At 44.9% G+C, this 22,707-nt stretch overlaps 1 protein-coding gene across 4 annotated transcripts in view; it reads left to right on the forward strand.

Moving 5' to 3' along the window:
- AXIN2 (axin 2) overlaps positions 1–22,707 on the forward strand; it is an 80,333-nt gene that overhangs the window by 31,509 nt on the left and 26,117 nt on the right. Inside the window, exons 1-3 of one of the 4 annotated variants that reach the window (XM_053375364.1) lie at positions 1,547–1,990; positions 4,220–5,169; positions 14,016–14,156. In XM_053375364.1, the coding sequence (XP_053231339.1) occupies positions 4,346–5,169; positions 14,016–14,156 (965 nt within the window). In that variant the 5' untranslated portion in view covers positions 1,547–1,990; positions 4,220–4,345. Of the gene's footprint in view, positions 1–1,546; positions 1,991–2,157; positions 2,343–2,580; positions 2,960–4,219; positions 5,170–14,015; positions 14,157–22,707 lie in introns of those variants that run through there. The other 3 variants (XM_053375368.1, XM_053375365.1, XM_053375367.1) reach the window with 3 other exon arrangements.

Here is a 22,707-nt window from a genome sequence, read left to right on the forward strand (position 1 = left end):
TAAAAAATTAAATCCCTTAAAAATAAGCACGTAGAATAGATGAAGACAAGAAAAGTGTGTGTATACGGTATGTGTGTGTGCGTGTGTGCCCGCGCGCCTGTTCGCACCCCTGCGCGCGCATAAAGGAGTAAATTAAACGAAGAGGAAAAACAGACTGGAACCGCTGAGTTCAGATGCATTATGGCACTGGAACTTCCATAAAGTTCAGAGGTTTTGGATTTCCGTGTTCTGAGGCTGCCCGTAAAATAAAATTTAAAAAAACGAAAAAGCTCTAAAAGACAACAGACCCAGACTTCATAAGGGGACTGAGTGTAGTGGGGGAAGGGAGATGGATTGGCCCGAAACCTGCACGCCAGATCCAATCTCTAATTAGAACCTTTTGTCTAAAGTCTTTTCTAAAGCATTCCGTGTCTGTTTAATATTTAACATATGGGGGGTGGGGGAACAGAGTTTTGTTGGTGTGCCAGTTATATTACAATCAGATATTGTTTAGTTAAGATGCAGAATAAAAAAGAAAGGAAAAGGAAAAGGCCAATTTTCTTCTAACATGAAACTTTAAAGAAGAAGAAAAGGCAGTGGGGGGGGGGGAAGCGCGCGGGAGTGGGGTGGGGTGGGGGAACTCTACCGCAAAATGATATCACAGTCTTGCACTACTAAAGTTGATCATTCCATCCTCCCTCCTCTCCCCGCCCCCCCCCCCCCGCGCCGCCCGCCACCTCTCCAAAAGAGCAATACAGCAGTTGCTCTGCATTGTATGGGAAAATAAAAGGAAGAGAGTTCAAACAGCAATTGATATTTATCTCATGGGGTGAAGGAGGGGCGGTGTGTTGGAGGTGTGTGTGTGGGGGGGGGAAAGGATAGTTTGCAAAGAAAGGGCTAAGTTGATTGAGCAACGAACGGGTTAAAGGCAAGGGAGTGTAGCTGGCAGAACCGGGAGGAGGGAATGTTGCCTGTCCCTTTAAGGTTCCTGCAGCACTGAGAGAATTGCAGGGATAATACGATTGGGGCGGCAGGATCACTTACTTCTGACGTTCCAAAGCCTGGGGGAGTTGGCTAGAGATTGTTTCCCTTTGATAAGGTCCTGGCAACTTGGTAGCAACTCAAGAAGCAATAATAATAATAATAATAAAAATGTAAGCGCTTCGGAGTAAAATAAAAAAGAAAGAAAGAAAAACCATCCAAAGTGTGGGGGAATAATTAGTCCCTGTAGCTGCCGAGCAATGCCAGTACGTAATGCCGGTTGATCTTGCGATAGTAAGAACTGTATACCTTTACAGATGCACACACACAGAGATAGAGACACGCACACACACATATTTTATTTTATTTTAAGGCGGAAGGTGTTGCCGGAAAAAAGAACGCTTATCTCCCTTACAGGACCGTTCTCTCGGTTGTTCACTTTGATGTGCACAGTTAAACCCACAGCTCAGTGTTTGTTGGAATAGCCCGGAGGACATTTGGTGCATGGAATGACTGCTTGAAACAGGACCTGAGTTGAAAGAAGGGGGGCGGGTGGGGGGTCAGGAGAAGTGGGGGAGGGATCAGGTCTTTTGATATATATATATATATTTATTTTTTTCCCCCTCTCCCTTTTCCTTTCGGCTTAAAGAAGAAGCGGGGCGTGAAGGAAGGGAGAGGATCATGCTGAAACTCCTCTCTCCCTCTCTCCGCTGATACGTTTCGCGTGCAATGTCCTGCTCTCTCCCCCCCCCTCCGCTCCCCCCCTTTTAAACTCTCAGATGCTATTATGAAGCATGAGAGGAGGCGGGTGATGAAAATATAGGGGGAATCGGCGCAACGCTGCGGATTACTTTTCTCCATTCTGTAAAGGGAGAGAGAGAGAGAGAGAAGGGGGGGTGGGAAGGCTAAAGGAGGTGGGTTTTTTTTTAAAGGAAGTACCGAGCGCCCGTTTACGGAGGGGGCGGGAAAAGAAAAAGAGAAGGAGAAGAGAGAAGGGGAAAAGGACCCACTAAAAACTACTGGATCAATGGTAAGTTGCACAAGAATGTACGCGATTCCCCAGCTGCCTGCTTGCCTGTTTCTCTATCCCCCCCCCCCCGCGCGCCCGCTTTCTCCCGATCGCTTTGATGTCCTCTTGGCTTGAGCTTTGAAGTTGTTAAGGAAAGCTATTTATGCGTTAGTTATGAGCAGGCAGGGCTCGGTTGAGGCGATAGGCGAGGGTTTTGTACGCAAACAATAATAAACAGCAGAGGTGTGTGTGTGTGTATTTTGCGTTTGTGTGTGTTCGAGAGACGGGAGAGATCTGGGGAAGGAGTGGGGTCTTGCACAGGACAAGCCCCCCCCCCACCTCCAACCAACGCACCCCAATTGCAGATATCCCGGTAAGGTGTGTGCGTGGGTGTGGGGGGAAAGAAGGGTCCATTTTCAGATTTGGACTTTTCCGATTGGGAAGGGAGGTCGAGATCAAGGATGTGCAGTTCTTTATGTGCCGGGGAGGCAGGGATGCAGCGAGGATGCGAGGACTCCCTGCCTCTTCTCCCTCTCCCCCCCCCAACTCTTCCTTTACACCCCTCCCACTTCTCTCGGCACCCCCTGCGAACTCCAAAGAGGCGCTGCAGGCTTACTTAGGGGTCAGTTGTTGCACAGGGCTCGGAGAAAGCAACTGGCTTAAGACTTCTCTGTGGCTTTCTCGCTCTCTTCCCCCCCCCCCTGCTCTCCCCACCTTCACCCTCCCAATTCCTCTTCTCGGTTCCTGAGATCTCTCGGCCTTTCCACCCCCGTCTCCCCTCCAGTCAGTCGCCATTTCTGGAGGGTTACTTACCACCCCCCTCTTTTATTTTTACCCACCTCTTAAGGGTTGCATTTTAGCAGCTCCCTGGACTACAATGTCGTCTTTTAAATCCTCCCCCCACCAGTCGCCCTCTTACTCGCTCACTTTCTTTGATGGGGGGAGCTGGAGAATATAACAGCCGGGCTTGGAATTTCTGCACGCATTCAGGTACATTACAGGAGAGAGGGGGAAAATACTTTCTTGGCAGTAGTTTGTATTTGTTTGTTGTAAAGGCAAGCAGGCGTTTAAAATCTCCACTCCTGTCGTGAGGTGGTGGTGTGGAGAAATGTCATCTTATGAGTAGTTCTGAACTCTTCACATAACTTCATAAACCAACTTTTTAAAATTGGATGTTGGTTGGTTTTGTGTGTGTGTGTGTGTGTTTAAATAAACTGGTTGAAGTCTTTGCAATCCCATTTTCTCCCGAGTGAACTAAGGAAGGATGTTTGGAAGAAGTCACAAAACTTCTCAAGATCTTATTAATCCATCTTTAATGGTGGAAACTGGCTAAGTTTGAGAAGAAAAAGTGCATGACAACCCGAGCAAGGGAGGAGGTGGTGGTGGTGGGGAGGGAGAATTGGAATCCTTTGCTTCCAAGTGGTTGGAAGTTTTTAAACATGTGGATGTCTTTAACATGTGAATGGTATAACTTAAGCAAGTCCGTGAGATGCCTTTGAAGGCTGTAGGCAACTGATCAGAAATGAGTCAGACAGACCTAGTTTTTAAACTAAAACACTACTGTGGTCAAGATTCTCTCCCCCCCCCATTTTCTTTTAAACACTTTCTCAATATGCCATTTGTTTTTTTCAGAGGAGCATCCAGCATTGTGCTTAGAAGGGTTTCTGGTGATCATAATCTAAATGTTTAAGGAGTTGAAGGGTTTTGGGGGGGGCAGAGAAATGGAAACCAGATGCTGAGGAAAGCACGTTTTGTTCTTTGCTTTGAGTTATCTACTGAAGAAAGAGAGGGAGGCAAAATTTTGAAGGATTTGTGTGTGTGTGTGTGTGTGTGTGTGTGCTTGCACACAAAATAGGTTTAACAACACAAGGGATCCAGTATTGTTCCTGGGACTTCTCAGATGTTATCATTAGTAGGAGGGAAAGGTTCACAGGGGTGTTTCTTTTCTTTTGCGTGTTTTGATTTTATAGGCAATGCAATAATTAAGACTTCATTTTTGTTTTTGCCTCCGCCCCCACTCCTTTTGCTCCCTCCACACCAAAGTTAAAAGTGTGCCCAGAGTTCAATCTTCCTCTTTGAAAAGCGTATCTGATACTTTTGATTAGCACTGCAGATAGCTGCGGTTGCCTCTTTATTTTAATGTGAAGAGTTGAAAAGCCTGTTTACTTTTTGTCTTTGATGTTGGGTGGATCTGGTTTTGATTAGATCAATACTTCCCCCCTCTTTCTTTTCCTTTTTTTTTCCTTCAAGAGAGAAGACTCTGAAGAATCCCCTGCTGACTTGAGGAAGAAAAGAGAGAGGGAGAGAGACAACACACATACAGATTACTGAGGAACTTAAGAAGAAAAAGTCCTGCCAGAAGGGACTCCCGGAACCATGAGCAGCGCAGCATTGCTGACTCACCTCCCAGACCCCAGCAGCAGCTTCAGAGAAGATGCCCCACGCCCCCCTGTACCAGGGGAAGAAGGAGAGACACCATGCCACCTGGCTGCCACTTTGTTTGCCATGAAAAACCAAAGCTTCAAGGCCATGTCAGTTTCTTCCACGCCAAGGAGAAATGAAGATGGCCTTGGGGAGCCAGAAGGCAGCGCATTCCCAGACTCTCCTCTAGCACGATGGACCAAATCCTTGCATTCCTTACTGGGGGATCAAGATGGTGCCTATCTCTTCCGGACCTTCCTGGAAAGAGAAAAATGTGTGGATACTTTGGACTTCTGGTTTGCCTGCAATGGCTTCAGGCAGATGGACCTTAAGGATACCAAAACTTTACGAGTAGCCAAAGCTATATACAAACGGTACATTGAGAACAACAGCATTGTCTCCAAACAGCTCAAGCCTGCCACTAAGACCTACATAAGGGATAATATCAAGAAGCAGCAGATCGATTCTATAATGTTTGATCAGGCACAGACTGAGATTCAGACAGTGATGGAGGAAAATGCTTACCAGATGTTTTTAACTTCTGATATATACCTCGAATATGTAAGGAGTGGGGGAGAAAATCCTGGTTACATTAACAGCAATGGACTTGGGAGCTTAAAAGTTGACTGTGGCTATCTCCCTACCTTGAATGAAGAAGAGGAGTGGAGCTGTGCAGACTTTAAGAACAAACTTTTGCCATCCGTGCTAGGGCTATCCAGTAAGGCATTGAGGGCTACAGCAAGTGTCCGGGCTACAGAAACTGTGGAGAATGGGTTCAGGTAAGATAACTTGCTTTGAATGACTTTTTGAGAGTCTGTTGCTCCTTTAAACAAATCTTGCAAAGTGGGTATATGTGCACATGCTTGTCCTTTGGAGTAGATTTTGGCAAAGATACTTTTTTTTTTTAATGAACCTTAACAACTTGGCATTTATTTCTGGCTTGGTGGGGAGGGCTGTCTTTCTCCATAATAAAGAAAGCAGTACATTGTGGTTCTTAAGACCCACCAGTTCCTAAAGCTCTCTTAGACATCAAAAAAGAACTTCAAAGCGACTCTTGTTCTTTGAGACATGCGTTAATTGTTACCACTTTAAACCACATTAAGAGGAGCTGGGAAGAGCACCATCTAGGCATGTGAATGAGTAATGAAATACTAGTTTGCCAGCTTCATCCCCAGCTAGTGTCGAAATATGTGGATTACATATAGAAAATGGGAAGCAATTATGTGATGATGGAACGAGAAAATCCATATTATTACTGCGGCAGCCCGTGTGACTGAACTTTGTAACTTACAAGGAGACATGAAACACATGTATTCTTGGAGAATACCTTGTGTGGCTTGCTATTGTGTCTTTAAGCCAAAGGAAATCTGTTTGGCCAATGAGATGGCTTCAGGTATGGGACATTAGTGTTAGGGGCAGAATTCCAACCGCTGAGTAAAAGAGGTGTGTGCTCCAGGTATATAGGAACTGAGTTGGACCTTTGGTTTCTCAGGCTCAGAACTGTCTACAGTGACTGACAGTGGCTCTTCAGAGTTTCAGCCAGGAACTTTTCCTAGCCTGACCTGGAGATGAACCTAGGCCTTTTAGCATGCACTCTACCATTGACTGACAGCCCTTCCTAGTTAATGGAATTCAAGCTGCATTAAAAGGTGGTCCTATTCCCAATTCAGTACCCCAGGAGAGTGATATGAGACCCTTCTTTGGTGGCATAGGCTGATGAAAGTGGGCAAGACCAGTTTCTCACAAAATGGCAACACCAGCGTATTCTTTCTCTATCTTAATCGTGACAGAGTGGTATAATCTTCTGACACCTTATTCTCTTTCTCCCCTCCCTTTCCCCTTCATAAATGGGAATTGGTTGAACAAGGATCTATAGAGCAGAAGGACCTGCTCTCTCCCTCTCCCCTCTGTTCTGTGTATTCTCTCTCTTGCTTTGGGAGTTTCTTTCTCAGTCTGGTAAGTATTTGACATCTGGTTTACAGGAATTTTTGTGAGTGTTTCTGTGATTCATGGGACATCAAAGGGCTTCAGGCATCTCTTCTGTTTTCAGCTTGTTTCAACTATGGCCTGCCTCTAAGAGGAGGGTTCTTGAATTGCATCTGTTGTGTTTCTAGCTTGCAGCAGTGTTTATGGTCTTTTCCAGCGATAGGGTTGGAAAGGCAGCTGGTTCTAATTTGGCTTTCACTCACACCAGGGCAAATCTGCGGGGGCTCCAGATAGGCGAGGGGCTTCTTCTAGTTCTTGGCTGTACAAATGGCATCAGTGTGTGTTACCCGTTTGTTTTAATCTCTGTGGAGGTATATGCTTGCTCAAGCCTCTGTTTGCCCCAGTATCTTTCTGTGGTAAAGGCAAGTTTTCAAGTTTGAAGCCCTAGCAAGCCAATTTTCTTTCACAACCTCTGAACTGTACCAGTTGCATGAGCCTGACAACCATATTTGCTGTTGCCCAGATCAAACAGTGTTTATATGTGTGTATGCATGTGTATATGTGGTGGTGGTGGTGGGTTTTGTGTGTGTGTACACACACACACACACACACACACACACACACCCCTGCACACACCTAACACTCTCCCCAAGTTGAGATGACATTGTAGAAGGCATTGGCATGTCTAAACTCTGTTGACACTGAGGTGGCAGAAGGCATGGAGCCATTAATGTAAGTGCCACTCTGAAAAACACCAAGCAGGTAACTTTCTGTTCAGGTGAGGAAACTTCATTTGAACCTTCAGCCCACCCAATTCATGCATGCTTTTGATTAGGCATATATTGATGGAGCTGGATAGCTCAGCTGGTTGAAGCATGGTGCTGATAATGCCAAGGTTGCAAGTTCGATCCCTGTATGGGGCAACTGCATTGTAGGGGGTTGGACTAGAGGATCCTTAGGGTCCCTTCCAACTCTACAATTCTATGATTTTATGCTGAAAACCTTCCTTTTAAGCAGATATGTACTTTGTGCTGCGCTGTTCTCCAAAAAGGCAAGAAGTTGCTTCTCCTTTTTTTTTTGTCTCCTTGACTGGATTCTTGTATGTAACTGAACTGAGAGCTTGGGCTTGAACCCGGGTTCCAGTTCCACTGCTGCCTGCCATGGACACTTTGTGTGCTCTTTGGCAAGTCGGTAGGTCTCAGACTCAGTTCCTCAGCTATGAAATGGGAATAATATCCCATAGGGGAGGGTAGGCATGGTCTCAGTAAAGGCTGCCAAGTCCTTTGCCAGTTAGAGGTGCTGGTCTTAGCAATTTCTGGACTAGAATCTCATTGTTGTTACCAAAGGGAACTAGCTGAGAAGCCTTTCCCCCCAAGCCAGTGGTCACCAGACATTGCTTCTCCTCCTGTCTCAAAGATATTAAAGTCCAGTAGTTTTCTCAGCTTGTGGATGAGTTGCTGTTATTTGCCTAGTCTGCTAGCAGTTGACAGGTGAATCCCCTTTCCCCTTGGCTGGTGTCTGCAATGTGTCTTCATCTTTCCGGACCTGTAGGTAACCAAACTTTTTAAAAAAATATTAATTGGAGGTTGTTTTAGCATGTAAGCTTTAATGAGGCGTGTGAAGCCTATTTGTCTCCCTCCCCTGGCTGTTTTCTGCTCCTAGGTTAGGTTTGGCGAACATACTTTCTTTACCCCAATCACATCCTCATGTTGTATGTGTTATAAGGTATTTTTATGAATTTGGGATTTCCCCGAGTCAAAATAAACACTTCGGACTTGGTTTAGGTGTCTTCCCCTCTTTCTCAGGGCTGCTTTGTGTATTAATTGCTTCCTTGGAATGAGGATCTTGATGCTCTTCCACTTTCGGCAGTTCAGTGCAACAAAAGTGAAATTGAAAAAAAGTTTTGTTTACATTGGATTCTGAATGTATCACACAAAAGTTAATGTGCACAAAACTGCCCTCTTACGGCACACTCATATATCATAGCAGCCAATAAGGTAGCCTCTCTGCTGTTAAGTTTTCTCTTGTAAAGTTAGTGAAGCTCGCCTTCCCACCACATGGGGCTATAGCTAGCAGATGGCCCACTTTTGCAGATTGGCACTTATTTGTGGGGGAAGGTGTTGGAACCGAGATGGCTTCAATTATCATAATAAAATTAAGCCAGGAGGGGAGAAAGACAAATGTGTACATGTGTGTGTGCTTGCACACACCAAGCAATCGGGTTTTTGTTTTGTTTTGTTTTTTTGGCAAAGTAGTGTGATGAAAGCTACATATTTGCTTCCCCTGAAAATTATAAACACAATGTTTCTGACCAAAAACCATTTGCCAGACAATGTGGCTGCAGATTCACACGATGTTTTCTCAACAGCAGTGAGAGCAATCCAGAGCTTTCTTCATATACCTCTGATAACCCACCTGAACACCTGTGGAATGCCAACTGCAGTGCAGCAAAGCTTAGCTTCCTAATTTACAAGGCTCCCTGTAACCATTACTCTGGTTGAAAAACCAAGATCTGAGGCTACTTATAAGGCTAGAGGCTAATCACAGAGGAGAAAACAGCTGTGCTGTTCAGGGTGTTGTTGGGTTTTTGGGGCTTTTTCTTGCAGGGCTACCCACAAAAGACACCTGGAAAGATAAGTTCTGTGTGCTTTGTCTATGACACAGGCCTGCTCCCCAACACAGCACAGGGAGTGACAAACAAGTACCATTTTTATCAGTATAAGCGGTAGTAGTTTGAGAAACTTGAGACATTCTCCTTGAAGCTGAAGGGGAACTGCTACATGATTGTGGAAAACATTTGTCAGTATTGTGTCCTGTGGAGGCACTTTTTTTGAGAGAGAGAAAAAGAGAGACCATGTAGAAATTTACACCGGAGACTCTGCTTCACACAGGAATTAAAACTCCTTTAAGGCAGCTTGATAGCATCTGGCTACAATTAAGTTTGTAGTGTGGTCAAGATCTTTCTTTTTTTAAAAAAAAGTGGCTATGAAAACATCCCTAATTGGTTTACTTAATGTATGTGGGGATTTTCCTGTACAGATCTGTTTTAACTGGGCAAAGTGTGATTTTTTTTTAAATAAAAAGAAATTTATTGTTTAATGATATGATTGTATAAGTTCTGAGGAGTGGGGGAATGGCATTTTGCTAGCTAAATGTCTTGGTAATTTCTTGTGCTTTGAGTTTTTGCTGACTAGTTTAAGGTGATTTATAGATCCGTTGAACTTTGGAGCAGGACTTTTCCAAAAGTTCGGCATAGCTTGGGAAGTTGAGCTCTTCCAAAAAGATTTTGGAGATTCATTCTCATTCTCTCTCTCTCTCTCTCTCTCTCTCTCTCTCTCTCTCTCTCTCTCTGCTGCCTTACAGTATGGAAGAGCGCTTCCCCTTAACCTTCCCATAGGGATGACATGTAAACATAAACTAACGGGCGGCACGATTAAGGACGTAGCAGCATGACATGCACTTTAAAAGGAAGGTCTGTAGGATCCACTTAAGGAGCAGGCTTGGTTCTGTACAGATGGCGGGCATCTTGCAACCAGATACCTTACAACAATAAGCCCTAATGGGCCTGCGTTTTGTTAGAGCAGGACATGAAGCTGTTTCAAGGACAGTAATAAAAAGTAAAGCCTTTATCCTTCCCCCTCTCCCACCCCACTTCCTTGAAAGACCAAAAAAAACCTCCAATAGCTGCCTTAAGAATGTCACGGGAACTTTGCAAACATAGATAAGTTTTTGTTTTCTAAAGGTACAACATTTGGATCCTGCTTCCCCTTGCTTTCTCCCCCCCCCTTTTGCAGAGTAACTTTCAACTGGAAACATGTGGGGTTGATCTGTCTTGAAGATCTGAAGGATCTGATTCCCCCCCCCCACCGTCTTCTGTCACTCTTTGGTTATCTCCCATTCTTTCTTTCTTTTCTTTTCTCTTCCCCGCTCCCTTCCTTCATCTTTTGAATGTCTTGATCTTCCCACTGAAATATCTTTGTGTGCTTTGGGAAAGAATGTGTTCCCAGCTGCGCTTAAATACCTGAGTCTTTTGCAGCGAGGCCTCCTGCAAAGGTCAGCTTGAGATGTGGAGGCCTAGAACTTCAGTCATGCTGTTTGCCGTCATAACTTGAAGAGGGCTGTCTGTCTGTCTCTCCCTCCATCTCTCTCTCTCTCTCTCTCTCTCCCCTTCCCAAGCCCCTTTCTTTGCTTAAGCCTTCGCAAGGGCTCATGTTTTCCCCTTGCCAGTGAAATGGAGGAATGCAACACAGCAGGAGGGGAGTTAAGGGGAGGGTGGGAGGACTTGTTTGTGAGAGAACTGAGTGAAGACTACTACTGAAGAGGTCGAAAGTGGGTAACCGGGGCAAATGGAAACAAAGGGACCAGAATACTACTACTAGGGGAAGTGCTGCTTTTCATTAAGACTACCAGGCTGCTCACTTAACTCAGGCCTGATGCCTCCTCCGATCTCATTGCAAGTGGCTTGGTGGGTTGTTTTTTTTAAATAACCCAAAAGTTTCTCTCTTTTATGTTTAGGCCTTAAAGAAAGACTTCCCTTCCCTCTCTCCCTCTCCCCCTCCCTCCCTCCCTCCCTCCACCCTGCGCCTCCCAAGTTGCTCACAAGTGACTCCAATTTTGAGCAAGTGACTGTCTTAGAATTGAACAAACAGCAGGCCATGGGAGCCTGAGCGGATCGGAGTTGCCAAGCTGAATTTCTTCAGAATGAGGGATGTGGTCTGCCTCTGTGATGTCTCTTCTGTGGAATGTTATGGAAGTGGTCGAATAAGGGGTGTCCCTTTTTAATGTTCTGTAGAGCAGGCATCTGGAGTAAGGGGTGATGGCTTGAAATGAGGAACATCTGGCAAACTTAGTCTGGATTCCAGGAGTTTGGATTCTGTGTGCTTAAAGGTGGTGCTGTCTATATAAACAAGGCCTTCTTAAAACGTTTGGCTGAGAGCAGTGATCGCAATCCTGTAAATGTTTTGTCAATCCCTAATTTAGTCTTTAATAGTCCATGGTGATTAGGGTACAGAATATAAAACACAGGTGTCCATCCCTATTGGTCTCCCTTTGCTAAACTGATGCCCTCCAGATGTTTGGGACTCCTTGCTCCTTTCTTCCTCAGGCACCATGGTTGTGATGGCTGATGGGAGTTGTAGTCCAAAACATCTGGAAGGTAGCAGGTTGGCAAAGGCTGCCCCATAAATTGTTATGTTGCTGCCTTGTTGGTCCTACATAATGGCTCCCTTTATTGGACCAACTTGCTGGGGATACAAAACTGAAATTTACTCCCCTCTGTGATTTGGATTGGAAAAGATTGTTCTTCACTTATTATCCCCTTATTATTGCTTTACCAATGCAGAGCTCTCTATATATAGGGCCACACTTTCTTTTGCAGCATCCTCTGAAATAAGATGTCAGTCCAACCATTTTGAGATAAGACTATCTGTAGAAGTTATATTTGTTAATTTGACATGCTTGGGGACCTTTTGAATCCAGAGCTGAAAATGACCTGAAAATACTGCGGGCACTTAATAATATTTACCACTTTTTTCTTAAGCACTTCACCCTAGCTCAGAGTTTCCCAAACTTGGGTCTCCAGCTGTTTTTGGAATACAGTTCCCATCACCCCTGGTTCTGCTAGCTAGGAATGATCGGAGTTGTAGTCCAAAAACAGCTGGAGACCCAAGTTTGGGAAACTTTGCTCTAGCACAGGCATAGGCAAACTTTGCCTTCCAGATGTTTTGGGACTACAACCCCCATCACCCCTAGCTAACAGGACCAATGGTCAGGGATGATGGGAGTTGTAGTCCCAAAACATCTTGAGGGCTGAGTTTGCCTATGCCTGCTCTAGCCATTACAACTGTCTTGTACTGCTGGTACAGATTTGAGGCAGAGAGAGAGAAGAAAGAAAGAAAGAAAGAAAGAAAGAAAGAAAGAAAGAAAATATGCTTTTAAGGCCACTTGATGAGTGCATGGTAAAGATTCAGTTTCAGGGCATTCAGCTGCTTTTCTTAACTGCCTGGCCCTAGCTCACTTGTCTAAAATCTTGCATTGCCCTTTTCTGTAGATCTTAGATTCCCACTCCCATTAGCCCCATCATTCATAGCTAATGGTCAAGGATAATGGGAATTGTAGTCCGGCAGCTTATGGAGGACCACATTTCCCCCATCCTTGCTGCAGATGGACCAGGAATAACAATGCACATGTATTTGGATTTAAGACACATTGGTGTGGGAAAGTAGGAGTTGAGTGTTTTTGTGAGGAGATCCTAGCCCAATTCGAAATGTTAGGGAGTAGAACAAACCTAGAAAGGAACTTGTCAAAATGTTCATGATAGGCCCCGCATGATCACTAAGGCTCCAATCTTATTCCTACTTACCTGTGAGTAAGCATCCTTGAACTCACTTACTTTTTGACAGGTACGTGTAGGATTGTGAAAACTGTAAAAGTGTTGATGGCTAGAGTGTTGTGGCAGGACAGTTTTCTCTCTACCACATGGAGACCTTGGTAGTTGTTTCTGAATCTCAGTTTGTTATGTGGGAGTGTCCGAGACAAGTTGGATCTATTCACAATATTGCCTTCCTTGTGAGTCTTGCCACTAGTCTGGTATATTGGACTAAAAGCAAGGAGGTTTGGGTCTAAGTCCCCACTCAAGAATGAAGCTCACTGGTGACCTAGGACTGGCCTCTATCCTTCCTTGTGGGGTTGTTGTGAGGTTAGACCATGGTGCTGATAACGCCAAGATTGCTGGTTTGATCCCCATATGGAACAGCTGCATATTCCTTTGTTGGACCAGATGATCTTCAGCATCCCTTCAAACTCTACAGTTCTGTGATCCCTCAGTCTAACCCAGGCTTCCTCAACCTCGGCCCTCCAGATGTTTTGAGACTACAATTCCTGTCATCCCTGACCACTGGTCCTGCTAGCTAGGGATCATGGGAGATGTAGCCAAAAACATCTGGAGGGCCGAGGAAGCCTGGTCTAACCTGCTTCATAAGGTTGTTGTGAGGATAAAATAGTGATGGAGGATGTATGCTGCCTCTTCTCTTTGGTGGAACAACAGGAGAAAACATGATACTTTTTTGTGTGGTGCCATAACAAGGGATTTCATGAATCCACCATTTTAAAACTGTATGACAGCTGATGGCTTTAAAATACTCAGTGACTTTGTAGATCATGAATGGGGAACCTTTGGCTCCCAAATGTTGCTGTTCTTTAACTCCTGTCAGCCCCAGCCGGCATGGCCAATGGTCATGGATGATGGGAGTTGTAGTCCATCAACATCTGGAGATTCACCATGTTTGCCACCCCAATGTACACAAACAACTTGCTTTGCTTCCATTCCATCTACACAGCACAATGAAAGCTATTATACACAAATGGGTATGCTGTGAACACAGACCTACACAGGTAAACAAGGATTTAGTAGCATGGGTTTATTTCTCCTATATATTACAGATACTTCTGGCAGATCACATGCTGGTTAGCCAGCTGTTTGTGGTGGGTGGAAAATGAAGGCTGTGATCCTAAACACTTCTTATTTATAAGCGGTCCATTGAAATTGACTGAGTTACTTCCAAGCATTGAGAATATTAGTCATTTAGTTAGTCTTGTGTGCACATATATAACTTAAATCATTGCTCTTTGGCTTTTTTATGTGTGTATTTCCTGAGTTCATGGAAGAGTAACTGAGCTTTCACTTTTTGCTTGTCTCTAGGTCCTTTAAGAGGAACGATCCTGTTAACCCTTACCATGTGAACTCTGGCTATGTCTTTGCTCCTGCCACCAGTGCAAATGATAGCGAAATATCTAGTGATGCTCTGACTGATGACTCCATGTCTATGACGGACAGTAGCGTGTAAGTATTTCCCTTGGTTGAATTTTTTGAAAAACTGTTGGTTCTTAAAAGAATCCTACCTGACCATGATCTCTGCTTTAATTTTCTGTTTAAAATTTTGCTACCCAGTTATATTTCTGATGGATTCTTTACCCACCATATTGCCATAAACTAGGAGTATGGTTTGACGCAATGGTAGGAAATGACTCTCTCATTTCCATCACTTTGCAGGTATTCTCACCCAACTCTCAGGTGAACAACCTTGTTCTCCCAGTAGGACTAGAAATCCAGCCTCTTACCTATGGGATGTATCCATAATCGTCCCCATAGCCACAATTTTGCCCCAGCCCTTGTTTTTTTTAGGACTAGGTGTAGTCTTATTATCTAATTAACAGTCGTAAAAAAAGGAATTGCTTCCTCTAGGCGGTGCTTTCTGAGGTTAGCTGCTGAACTTAGGAGCGATGCTCTATTGACCCAAAGAGTCAACAGCCTTCTTGGGCTGAACCTGACTGACTTTACTTCTGTAAGAAGTGGAGGCTGTTTGGAATGTGATGACAATTATTCCTTAGTCTCTGGGAGAAGGATGGGAGGAACAATCTGTGCTGTAAAATTTGTGGTCTTCTACAGAGAAGGAAATGGGAAGAAGTTTTCTGTTGTAATCTGCTTTAGCCATGCAACTATGTACAAGGGCAACTACATACATTGTCAATGGTTTCTCTCTCCCACCTCTACTTCATGTTGCATTCCTCTTCCTGCTGCTGGGTAGAGAGATTGGACTTCATTGCTAAATATCCCAAAGTGCTGTGAGGATAGGGGAGCATATTCTTTATTTCCAGTGGAAGGAACGCTTTTTGGAGGCAGGTTAGGGTTGGGGAGTGCAAAGTAGCCTGGTTTTAACTTAGCATTGATATACATATGCACACAAACACACACACAATTCCCAAGGTCTTAACTTGAAATGCTTAGTTCTGCTTCCCATGCATGCACATATCTGGAAGCAATTCCAACCCAAAACAGTAGGACTTAACTTGTGAGTAACAGGATTGTACTGTTAGTGTACCCATGGTGGTTTGGAAACCTTGAAGGTGGAAGGAAACGCTTCGCAATTCCTTGTAATCCTTTTGGTGGCAGGGGAAGAATATGCACTTTTTAAAATAAAAAAGTCTCTAGATATAAAATAGTGCAGACTTGGTTATCCACCCTCCTTCTAATATGTGTGCAGTACTTTTTTTTATGGTTTTATGGAAGAAGAAGAAACCCATTCCTGCCTTACCCCGCTTTCTCGTTGAACAACATCAGCCTTGCATTTTCTTAAAAAGCTGCATCACTATTTTATTTCTCTTTGCCAGCTGGGCTGCGGTTTGTATATGTGCTCTGTGTGTCAACAGAGCATTCACTGGGTTAGTCATTTCTGGACCAGTGTTGGGTCACTTGGGACGAGCAGGGCTAGGATTATACCCTCTCTTCACAGCAATGCCAATTGTGGGGCCTTCTACAGATGAGAGCACTGAGTGAGAAATAAAGTGCATGCTGGATGAAAGGCTTAACTGAATCGCTTTCAGCCTATTGTTAGTCTAGGGGAGCTTAGAGGGGATAAGAGGGTAGCAGGCTGCTTTGAAATTTACTTGAACAAGTGAATAGGAGCTCCCCATAAAGCCGGGCATGAAAGGAGCCTGGCTGTTTTTTCCTGCCATAACAATAGCCAGTACAGGCTGTGAGGAGCAAGGGAAGCTTGCCTGATTAAACTGCTGGGAGCTTCAAGATATGGGGAGTGGGGGTGTTGTGGAGGTGGTGGTGGTGCTGAGGCCGGAGGGGGGGGGGCGGGGAGCCAACCTGGATTTCAATAGGGCCCAGAATGGTTATATGGCTTTAGAGAGCAACCTGCAAAAACTCAAGGCATTTAACCAGTTCCTGCTGAAAACTGATCCCAAACTCCCCCTTCCCAACCCTCTCGAAGCCTTTGGAAAGGTTTGAATTTCCTGTGGTGTTGTCTCCAAACGACTGAGGAGTTTGTGTGTGTGAGTGAGAGAGAGAGAGAGAGAGAGAGAGAGAGAGGAGGAAAGTGGGACACACACTTTTTCCAGCTCTGTGGCGTCTCAGTGTTGTAAACTCCTAGAAGCAGAGCACGCTGATAGGCTTCAACAGCTGTTGCAAGCTGCGGTAACACTAGCACGTGTGCCAAGTTGTTTTTGTGTTTGAATTTCCTTCCCTGCCATGGGTGTATGAAAGAGAAACTTGAGCAAAAGGGAGGAAAGCGGGGAGGGCGGCGTGTTCCCGCTCAAGCCGCCTTCTTTTCTTTTCTTTTTGCTTTTGGAGGGGAGCTACGTTGGGAGAAAAGTGAAATCAGCTGCTGTTGTGGTTCATTTGTCACCTTTGATGATGTAGGGGCATGGTTTTGTCGCACTTTTCCTGTAGCTTCCGTGCCAACAAATTTGTGCAGCAATGCACCACTCTACTGTGTGTGTGCGTGCGTGTGTGCATTGGCTTTGGTGGGGTGCAAATCAGACAACAGAACCCACAGACATCTGAAAAGCCGGTATGATCTGGTCTCTTGTTTTCATGGTGGCCCCCAGGTGGCATTCCCAGCAAAGAAAATGCACACAATCCCTCCCCCCCCCCCTTTTCCTGAACTTACATTTAACCCAAAGGATCAATGTTGCGTTTTTGTTTAATCTGCCCCTTTTTGGTGTTAGCCACAAAGCACCCAGGCAAATTCACATTTCCATTTCTTGATTGGAGGGAAGGGGTGAGGGAGGGAGGGAGAGACGAAAGGGGGACTTTTTATTATTTGGTTATATCTTATTTATGGATTTACTTTGGACACAGGGGAATACTGCTGAGCAAACTTCAAATATTACCTTATCTTACAAACCAGGCTTTTGATGTTGGCAAGATCAGAGGCTCCGTTTCAGAGCCATTGCCAAATGAAGATGGGAGTGAATGCATATGCGCACAGAGTCTGATATTTCAAAAGAAGCAGTGAAACTACATTCAGGTTAGGTCAGGCACATCTAAGTCAAAAGGCTAAGATAATTGGCTCAGCTTAAATGGCAGCTGACTGGAAAGAAGACTTCAAAACTAGTGTTTCCCCAGAAACAGATTGGCTTAGTACCAGACTGGTTAGCTAAAATGTTTATAATTAAACTGTGCTATTCAGTGCCTAAAACTATGCTGTTCTTCAGCCCAGAGTTGGATTTAAAACACATGCACACCAGGAAATCTAGCACAAATATTGTGCTTCTGGAGAAGGGAGGGGGGTTGGATTAACATGGTCATCAGAAGTTGTATCTTTCCCCCCGTTTTTCTTTTTAGGCAGCAGTATTAATTGTTCGCCAGTTTTGGATAGCATTTTATCCTAAAACACTTTAAAATGTTTTCAGTTTTGTCGAGACGCATTCAGTCAGTGACCTTTGGTTTTTGTTGTTGGCTTAGAGTTGTGCCCAATGTTGGTCCTACTCTGAGCAGGCTCACTGAAATTAACAAACATAACTAGCTTAGGTTTGCTAATTTCAATGGGTCTACTCTAATTTCAATGGGTCTACTTGGCTGGCAACAGCCCTTAGATATGTTTTTTCTGTATCAGCTCTGGGTTCCGCTAATCTTCTAAGGAACTAGCATGGTATCTATGAGGTGATGCTGTTTTAGCCTCACAGCAACTCCTACAATATATTTTATCCTGGTAAATTGAGACTTACCCAGATGAGCTTCATGGCTGGGCAGGACCTCGCTCATTCAGGTCCAACACTTCTGTGCCATTCTGACTCAGCTTGTAAAAATGCTTTGCACATTCTCTTTTTCTGTGATCTTGCAGCTACCTTATGAGGTGCAGCCGCCATTGTTCTCGTCTTTTTTAAATGGCAGAGAGACAGGCAGGCAGGCAGGCAGAAACTTGGCTAAGCCCACCCTGTGAACCTTTGGCTGAAACAGGGCTTGAGCCAAAAATAAAAGTCAAGAATTCTCTCCCTTGTAACCTCACTTGATCTTCTTGGCTACCCTTGTTAGACTTGAAATTCAAGCACCAGCTGCCCGTCTTTTCTGTATTTAATGCATTATGTATTCTTGCTTTCCTTCAATGCCCTTTTATTTTAAATACCCAAGAACCGGAGTTTAGGAAGCTTGTTGCAAGCCCTCGTTACGATTTTCAGTTCTGTTTCTCAGGGCTGTTCAGTAACGCCACCCTTCTTTTTAAAATGAGATTCGCCAGCCCTTTCTATTTAATTGTAATTAACATCTCCCACCCCCCATCCCCCGCAAGATAGCTGCTTGTTTGAGTGAGCCAATTAAGAGGACACCCTCATTTACCCAAATTGTGGTGTTAGGGAGCACTCAAAACATTCGGGCTAATCGGGGAGGCCTCAATGAATAGGAGAGGAGTGTCACATGGACACTTAGACTGCCGCTGTGCATCATGGTGGACTCGTAGTGAATGTGTATTGGTAAGTTTCGATTTAGAGGACTTTCCCTTATCACAAGGAAGATGCTCCCTAAATGAGACAAAATAAAGCCAAGTAAGAAAATGCCCAACTGTGGCATGTCAAGCTTTTGGTGTTTCTATCCTCAGAATCTATTTAATAAAGCATCACATAGGGGGAAAAGGCAGTTAGTGGAAGGGAAAGCATTACGTTTCCATGTTTCCCCTGGCTCACCATTCCACCCCACCAGGTAGCATTCAGTAACAACTGGACATATGATGCTTTATACCAGGCACCCCCAAACTCCAGATGTTTTGGGACTACAACTCCCACCATCCCTGACCACTGGTCCTGTTAGCTAGGGATGATGGGAGTTGTAGTCCCAAAACATCTGGAGGACCAAGTTTGCCTATGCCTGCTTTATACAGAGTGAAGCCCAGACTGGCAGCAGCTCTTCATGGCTTCAGAGCTGCTGCCTGAGATCATTTAAATGGAGTTGCGAAGGACTAAACACAGGACCTCATACAGGCAAGCCGCATGATTTTCTATGGATCCCCATGCACTGCTCATTATTTGACTTTGCTTGTGCTGCAACACTGCTAGGACTACCCAGTCCTATCCATACAAGTGGCTCTCATTCATCCCTTGTCTACTATTCCTCTGTCAGGCTGTAGTGCAGGAGTGAGGAACCTGCAGGGGCCGCCAGATGTCGCTGGCCTGCAACTCCCATCATCCCCAGTCACTGGCCATGTTGGCTGGGGGCTGTTGGGAGATGGGAGTCCCAACAGCATCTCGACGGGCCACAGGTTTGCCACCTCTTGCTCCTTTAGATGGCAAGTTCTTTCTTGCAAAGAGATCTGCCTCTGTGTGAAACTCTGTTGATATGGAGCATGGGTCATTCTTGACTGAAGCTTCGGGGGTATGCAATTGCATCTAAACAGCATGTATTTGGTAAAACAGCCTCCCCACCTGCCTCTGCCTTGATGGAGTTGCCACATTCAATACACTTGACAGTTCTATGCTGTCCTCTCTCTCTCTGGATGCAGAAACGCTCATAGTGTCCAAAAACTGCTAGGATGCTTTTGCCTTCAAAGAGCTAAACTTTGCATCTCCTCCCCCTTGGGATACTTGGAATGGGATCCTAGCCTGTCTTAGATTTATGGCTGGCATTTCATTTCTGCATCCACTGGAGCTTAAGTGAAGACATAAGAGGTGTTTGTGCGATGTTTCTTTCTTGGTTGTCCAGCAGCTTTCTTGGCAGAACCTAAAGAACAAATGTAGCAAACTGGGAAGGGAGAACAAACTTCCTCCTGGTTGATGGTGCAGCTGTCTCTTACTTGAGCAAGCCATGCGAATTGTTTTTGCGACATGCTGTTTCGTCTGTCCAAATGTTGCATATGTATTTTTGCTGTATGCCAAGTAATTCCAGTCCGAGTTGATGAGAAAAATCCTAATAGTGTGATCTTTTACTTGTCTGCTCAGAAGTAAGCTCTGTGGAGTTCACTGGGGCTTCCTCCCATTGCAGTCCTACAAAGGATCCAAAGGTCAAACTCTGTTTGACTCTAAGACTTGGAGCAGGAGTAATCAGTATGGGATCCTCCAGAGGGTGTTGGATTACAACTCCCAGCAGCCTCAGCTACAGTGGCCAAAGGCCAGAGATGATGGGAGCTGTGATCCAACAACATCTGGAGGGTGCCATGTTGACTGCTTCTGGCTTAGAATCTAAGCAAACCACACCAAAGTTCAGCATTAGCAAAGAAGGGAGCCTGTACCTACTCTAGTAGCAGACATAAGCCACACGTTTCAGGTCAGATAAAGTGAAGAGGCTGGCTTTTTAACAAACCCATGCATCACTGCTAGAGGAACACACCATCTTACAGTGCACATTTTTCTCACCAGCCTTGCTTAGAAGCATACACCTCAGCTCTTGAAACCTGAATGAGAGCGTTCCTCTACAGCAATCTTTCCTAACCATGTGCCCATAGATACTGTTGAACTATAACCCTCATCGTCCTTGGCCTTTGGCTATGCTGCCTGGGGATCACAGAGGCTGTGTTGTAGCAGTGTCAGGGGATGTAAGCTTGGGGAAGGTTGTTCTACAGCCTGGATAACGACCTCCAGGTGACGGGCCAGATCCTGGATTTCCCCACCCACAGTGGGCAGGGTTGCCCACCTATCCATCACTTGATGTCACCATGATTCCAGGTAACCCATTTATCATTTGCAACATGGGTTCAGATCCAGCTATGCTGCAAAGGAAGATCCAGGTTGACCCAAGTGGAGCTTTCAGTCCATGCTGATCAGTGACTTCAAGCCCTGCTTTCGGCAGGGGTTGGTTAATTTCCTGCATTCCCCATTATGGCTATCTATTTACTTGTTTCATGTTTGAATCACTCCCCTTGAGGCACCACAAAGTGATTTCTCCACCAGGACTTCTGCAGCACAGCCATATCCTGGTGTCTGCTAGCCCCTCTTGGTTGCTGTGTCCATACCTGATATGGCATCTGGTGTGGGGCTGTTGCTCATAGTTTGGGGGAAATGGCCTTTTGGAGCCTAATTGGGGTGGAGACTTTCCACCACCTGCTCTACAGCTTCATCAACGTCAGTGGAGAAAGCCATGGAGGAATTTCAAAATGATGCCATTGCCTGTTCACAAAGTGCTGTGCCAAGAGGGTGGCAATCCAATTGTGTTCGCTGTCTAAGGTTACAGCTTGTTTGGCAAACTGCAGATTTGGGCACTGTTGTGCCGCTCAAGAGGCTTCTACTGCGTGGAAATGGGAGTGACAAAGCTGAGGGCTGAGCAGGTGGGGAAGCAGACAAGTAACTGTGGTTTGCCTGTCTTCCATTTGGAAGCTCCCAACTATGGTTAGCACAAACTATTTCGGTGCCATCTTTGTTTCCTCCATTTCTTGGAAGGTGGTGGTAGATGAAATTGCAAAGGTTAAATGCACAAAGGTTAAAAATGCTCCACTGTCCACAGGGAACACCAGCCAAGATTGAACGCAAACAATGCATAATGCTTTAGAAAGATGTCTAGCTGCTGGCCATGGCAAGTCTCCACACCTTTGCTGTCCAGATGACACTGCTAAGGGGGTGCTTTCTGGCAGTCGTGTAAGACTGTAGTTGGAACTTCTTATGTGTGGAAGCAGCCTCTTTTGGACTCTTCAAGAATTCTGGCCTCTATAGATTAAAGCTGACACTTAAATTGCTTCCAGAAAACAACATGTAGCCAATGCAAATGTTGGAATTGTAATGTTCCATGAGCACCTGCCCACCCAGTCAGGAAGCAGGTTGTTTCATTCCACACCAGCTGAAGATTCCAGTCGCTGAAGAAGTAGCCCCATGGAATTACTTTATTCAGATTTTTTTTGCTTTTTGCTTTTGGGGAGGCCAAAAGGAACGGACGTCCACTCTCTCAATGAAACTATTTTCACCAGATGTGAATCTTCAGAAAGAATTTTGAGAGTTCCAAATGAAATGCCACATTTAAAAGCTCCACAGCCCACAATAATTTGGTGAACAAACCTCATGCCCATGTGGAAGTGGGCGAATGAGCAATGACTTGGGGGTTGGTTTTTTTCTTTCACCCAGCAAACCCACAATTGCTGATTTGGATGGACTGTGCAGCTTTCATACAACCCAGCATGTATTTGCTTTATAGCTGTTTGGTACAACGTCCAGTATTCGTCCACAGAGCCATTCATATTTACACATCTGTTGGGAGCAAATGCTCAGTGTACGTGAAAAGGTTGTTGCCTTTTCCGGGGAGCAGGGGTGCCAGAATTATTTAAATGAATGCAAATTTGAAATTGTCCATTGATGACTGTTAAGGCTGAGTAGAAGAAACAAATTGCTTGAACTATCTAGTCAGCCTAGATAAAGCTATCTAGAAGAAACCCCTAGTTGACTGATCAGTTATTACTATCTACAAGTAAAATTTGGAGAGGTAGATCACATCCCTGTCTAGAAATATTTATTTATTGATTCCCTGCAATGGACTGTGGGGTGATGCGGGGGCTGTTAAATATTTGGGAAACTGAGCATCCTGATTGTTTGGAGCTGGTGTTGTTCTGCAGGGCCGGTGCAAATTCTGGCAAATGCTTTTATCTGAAGCTCTGTAGTAAATAAAGGATGCCTTCACAGCAAGTCTGCATGTTCTT

Source organism: Podarcis raffonei, chromosome 2 (genome assembly GCF_027172205.1).
Source record: "Podarcis raffonei isolate rPodRaf1 chromosome 2, rPodRaf1.pri, whole genome shotgun sequence".
Classification (NCBI taxonomy): Eukaryota; Metazoa; Chordata; class Lepidosauria; order Squamata; family Lacertidae; genus Podarcis; species Podarcis raffonei.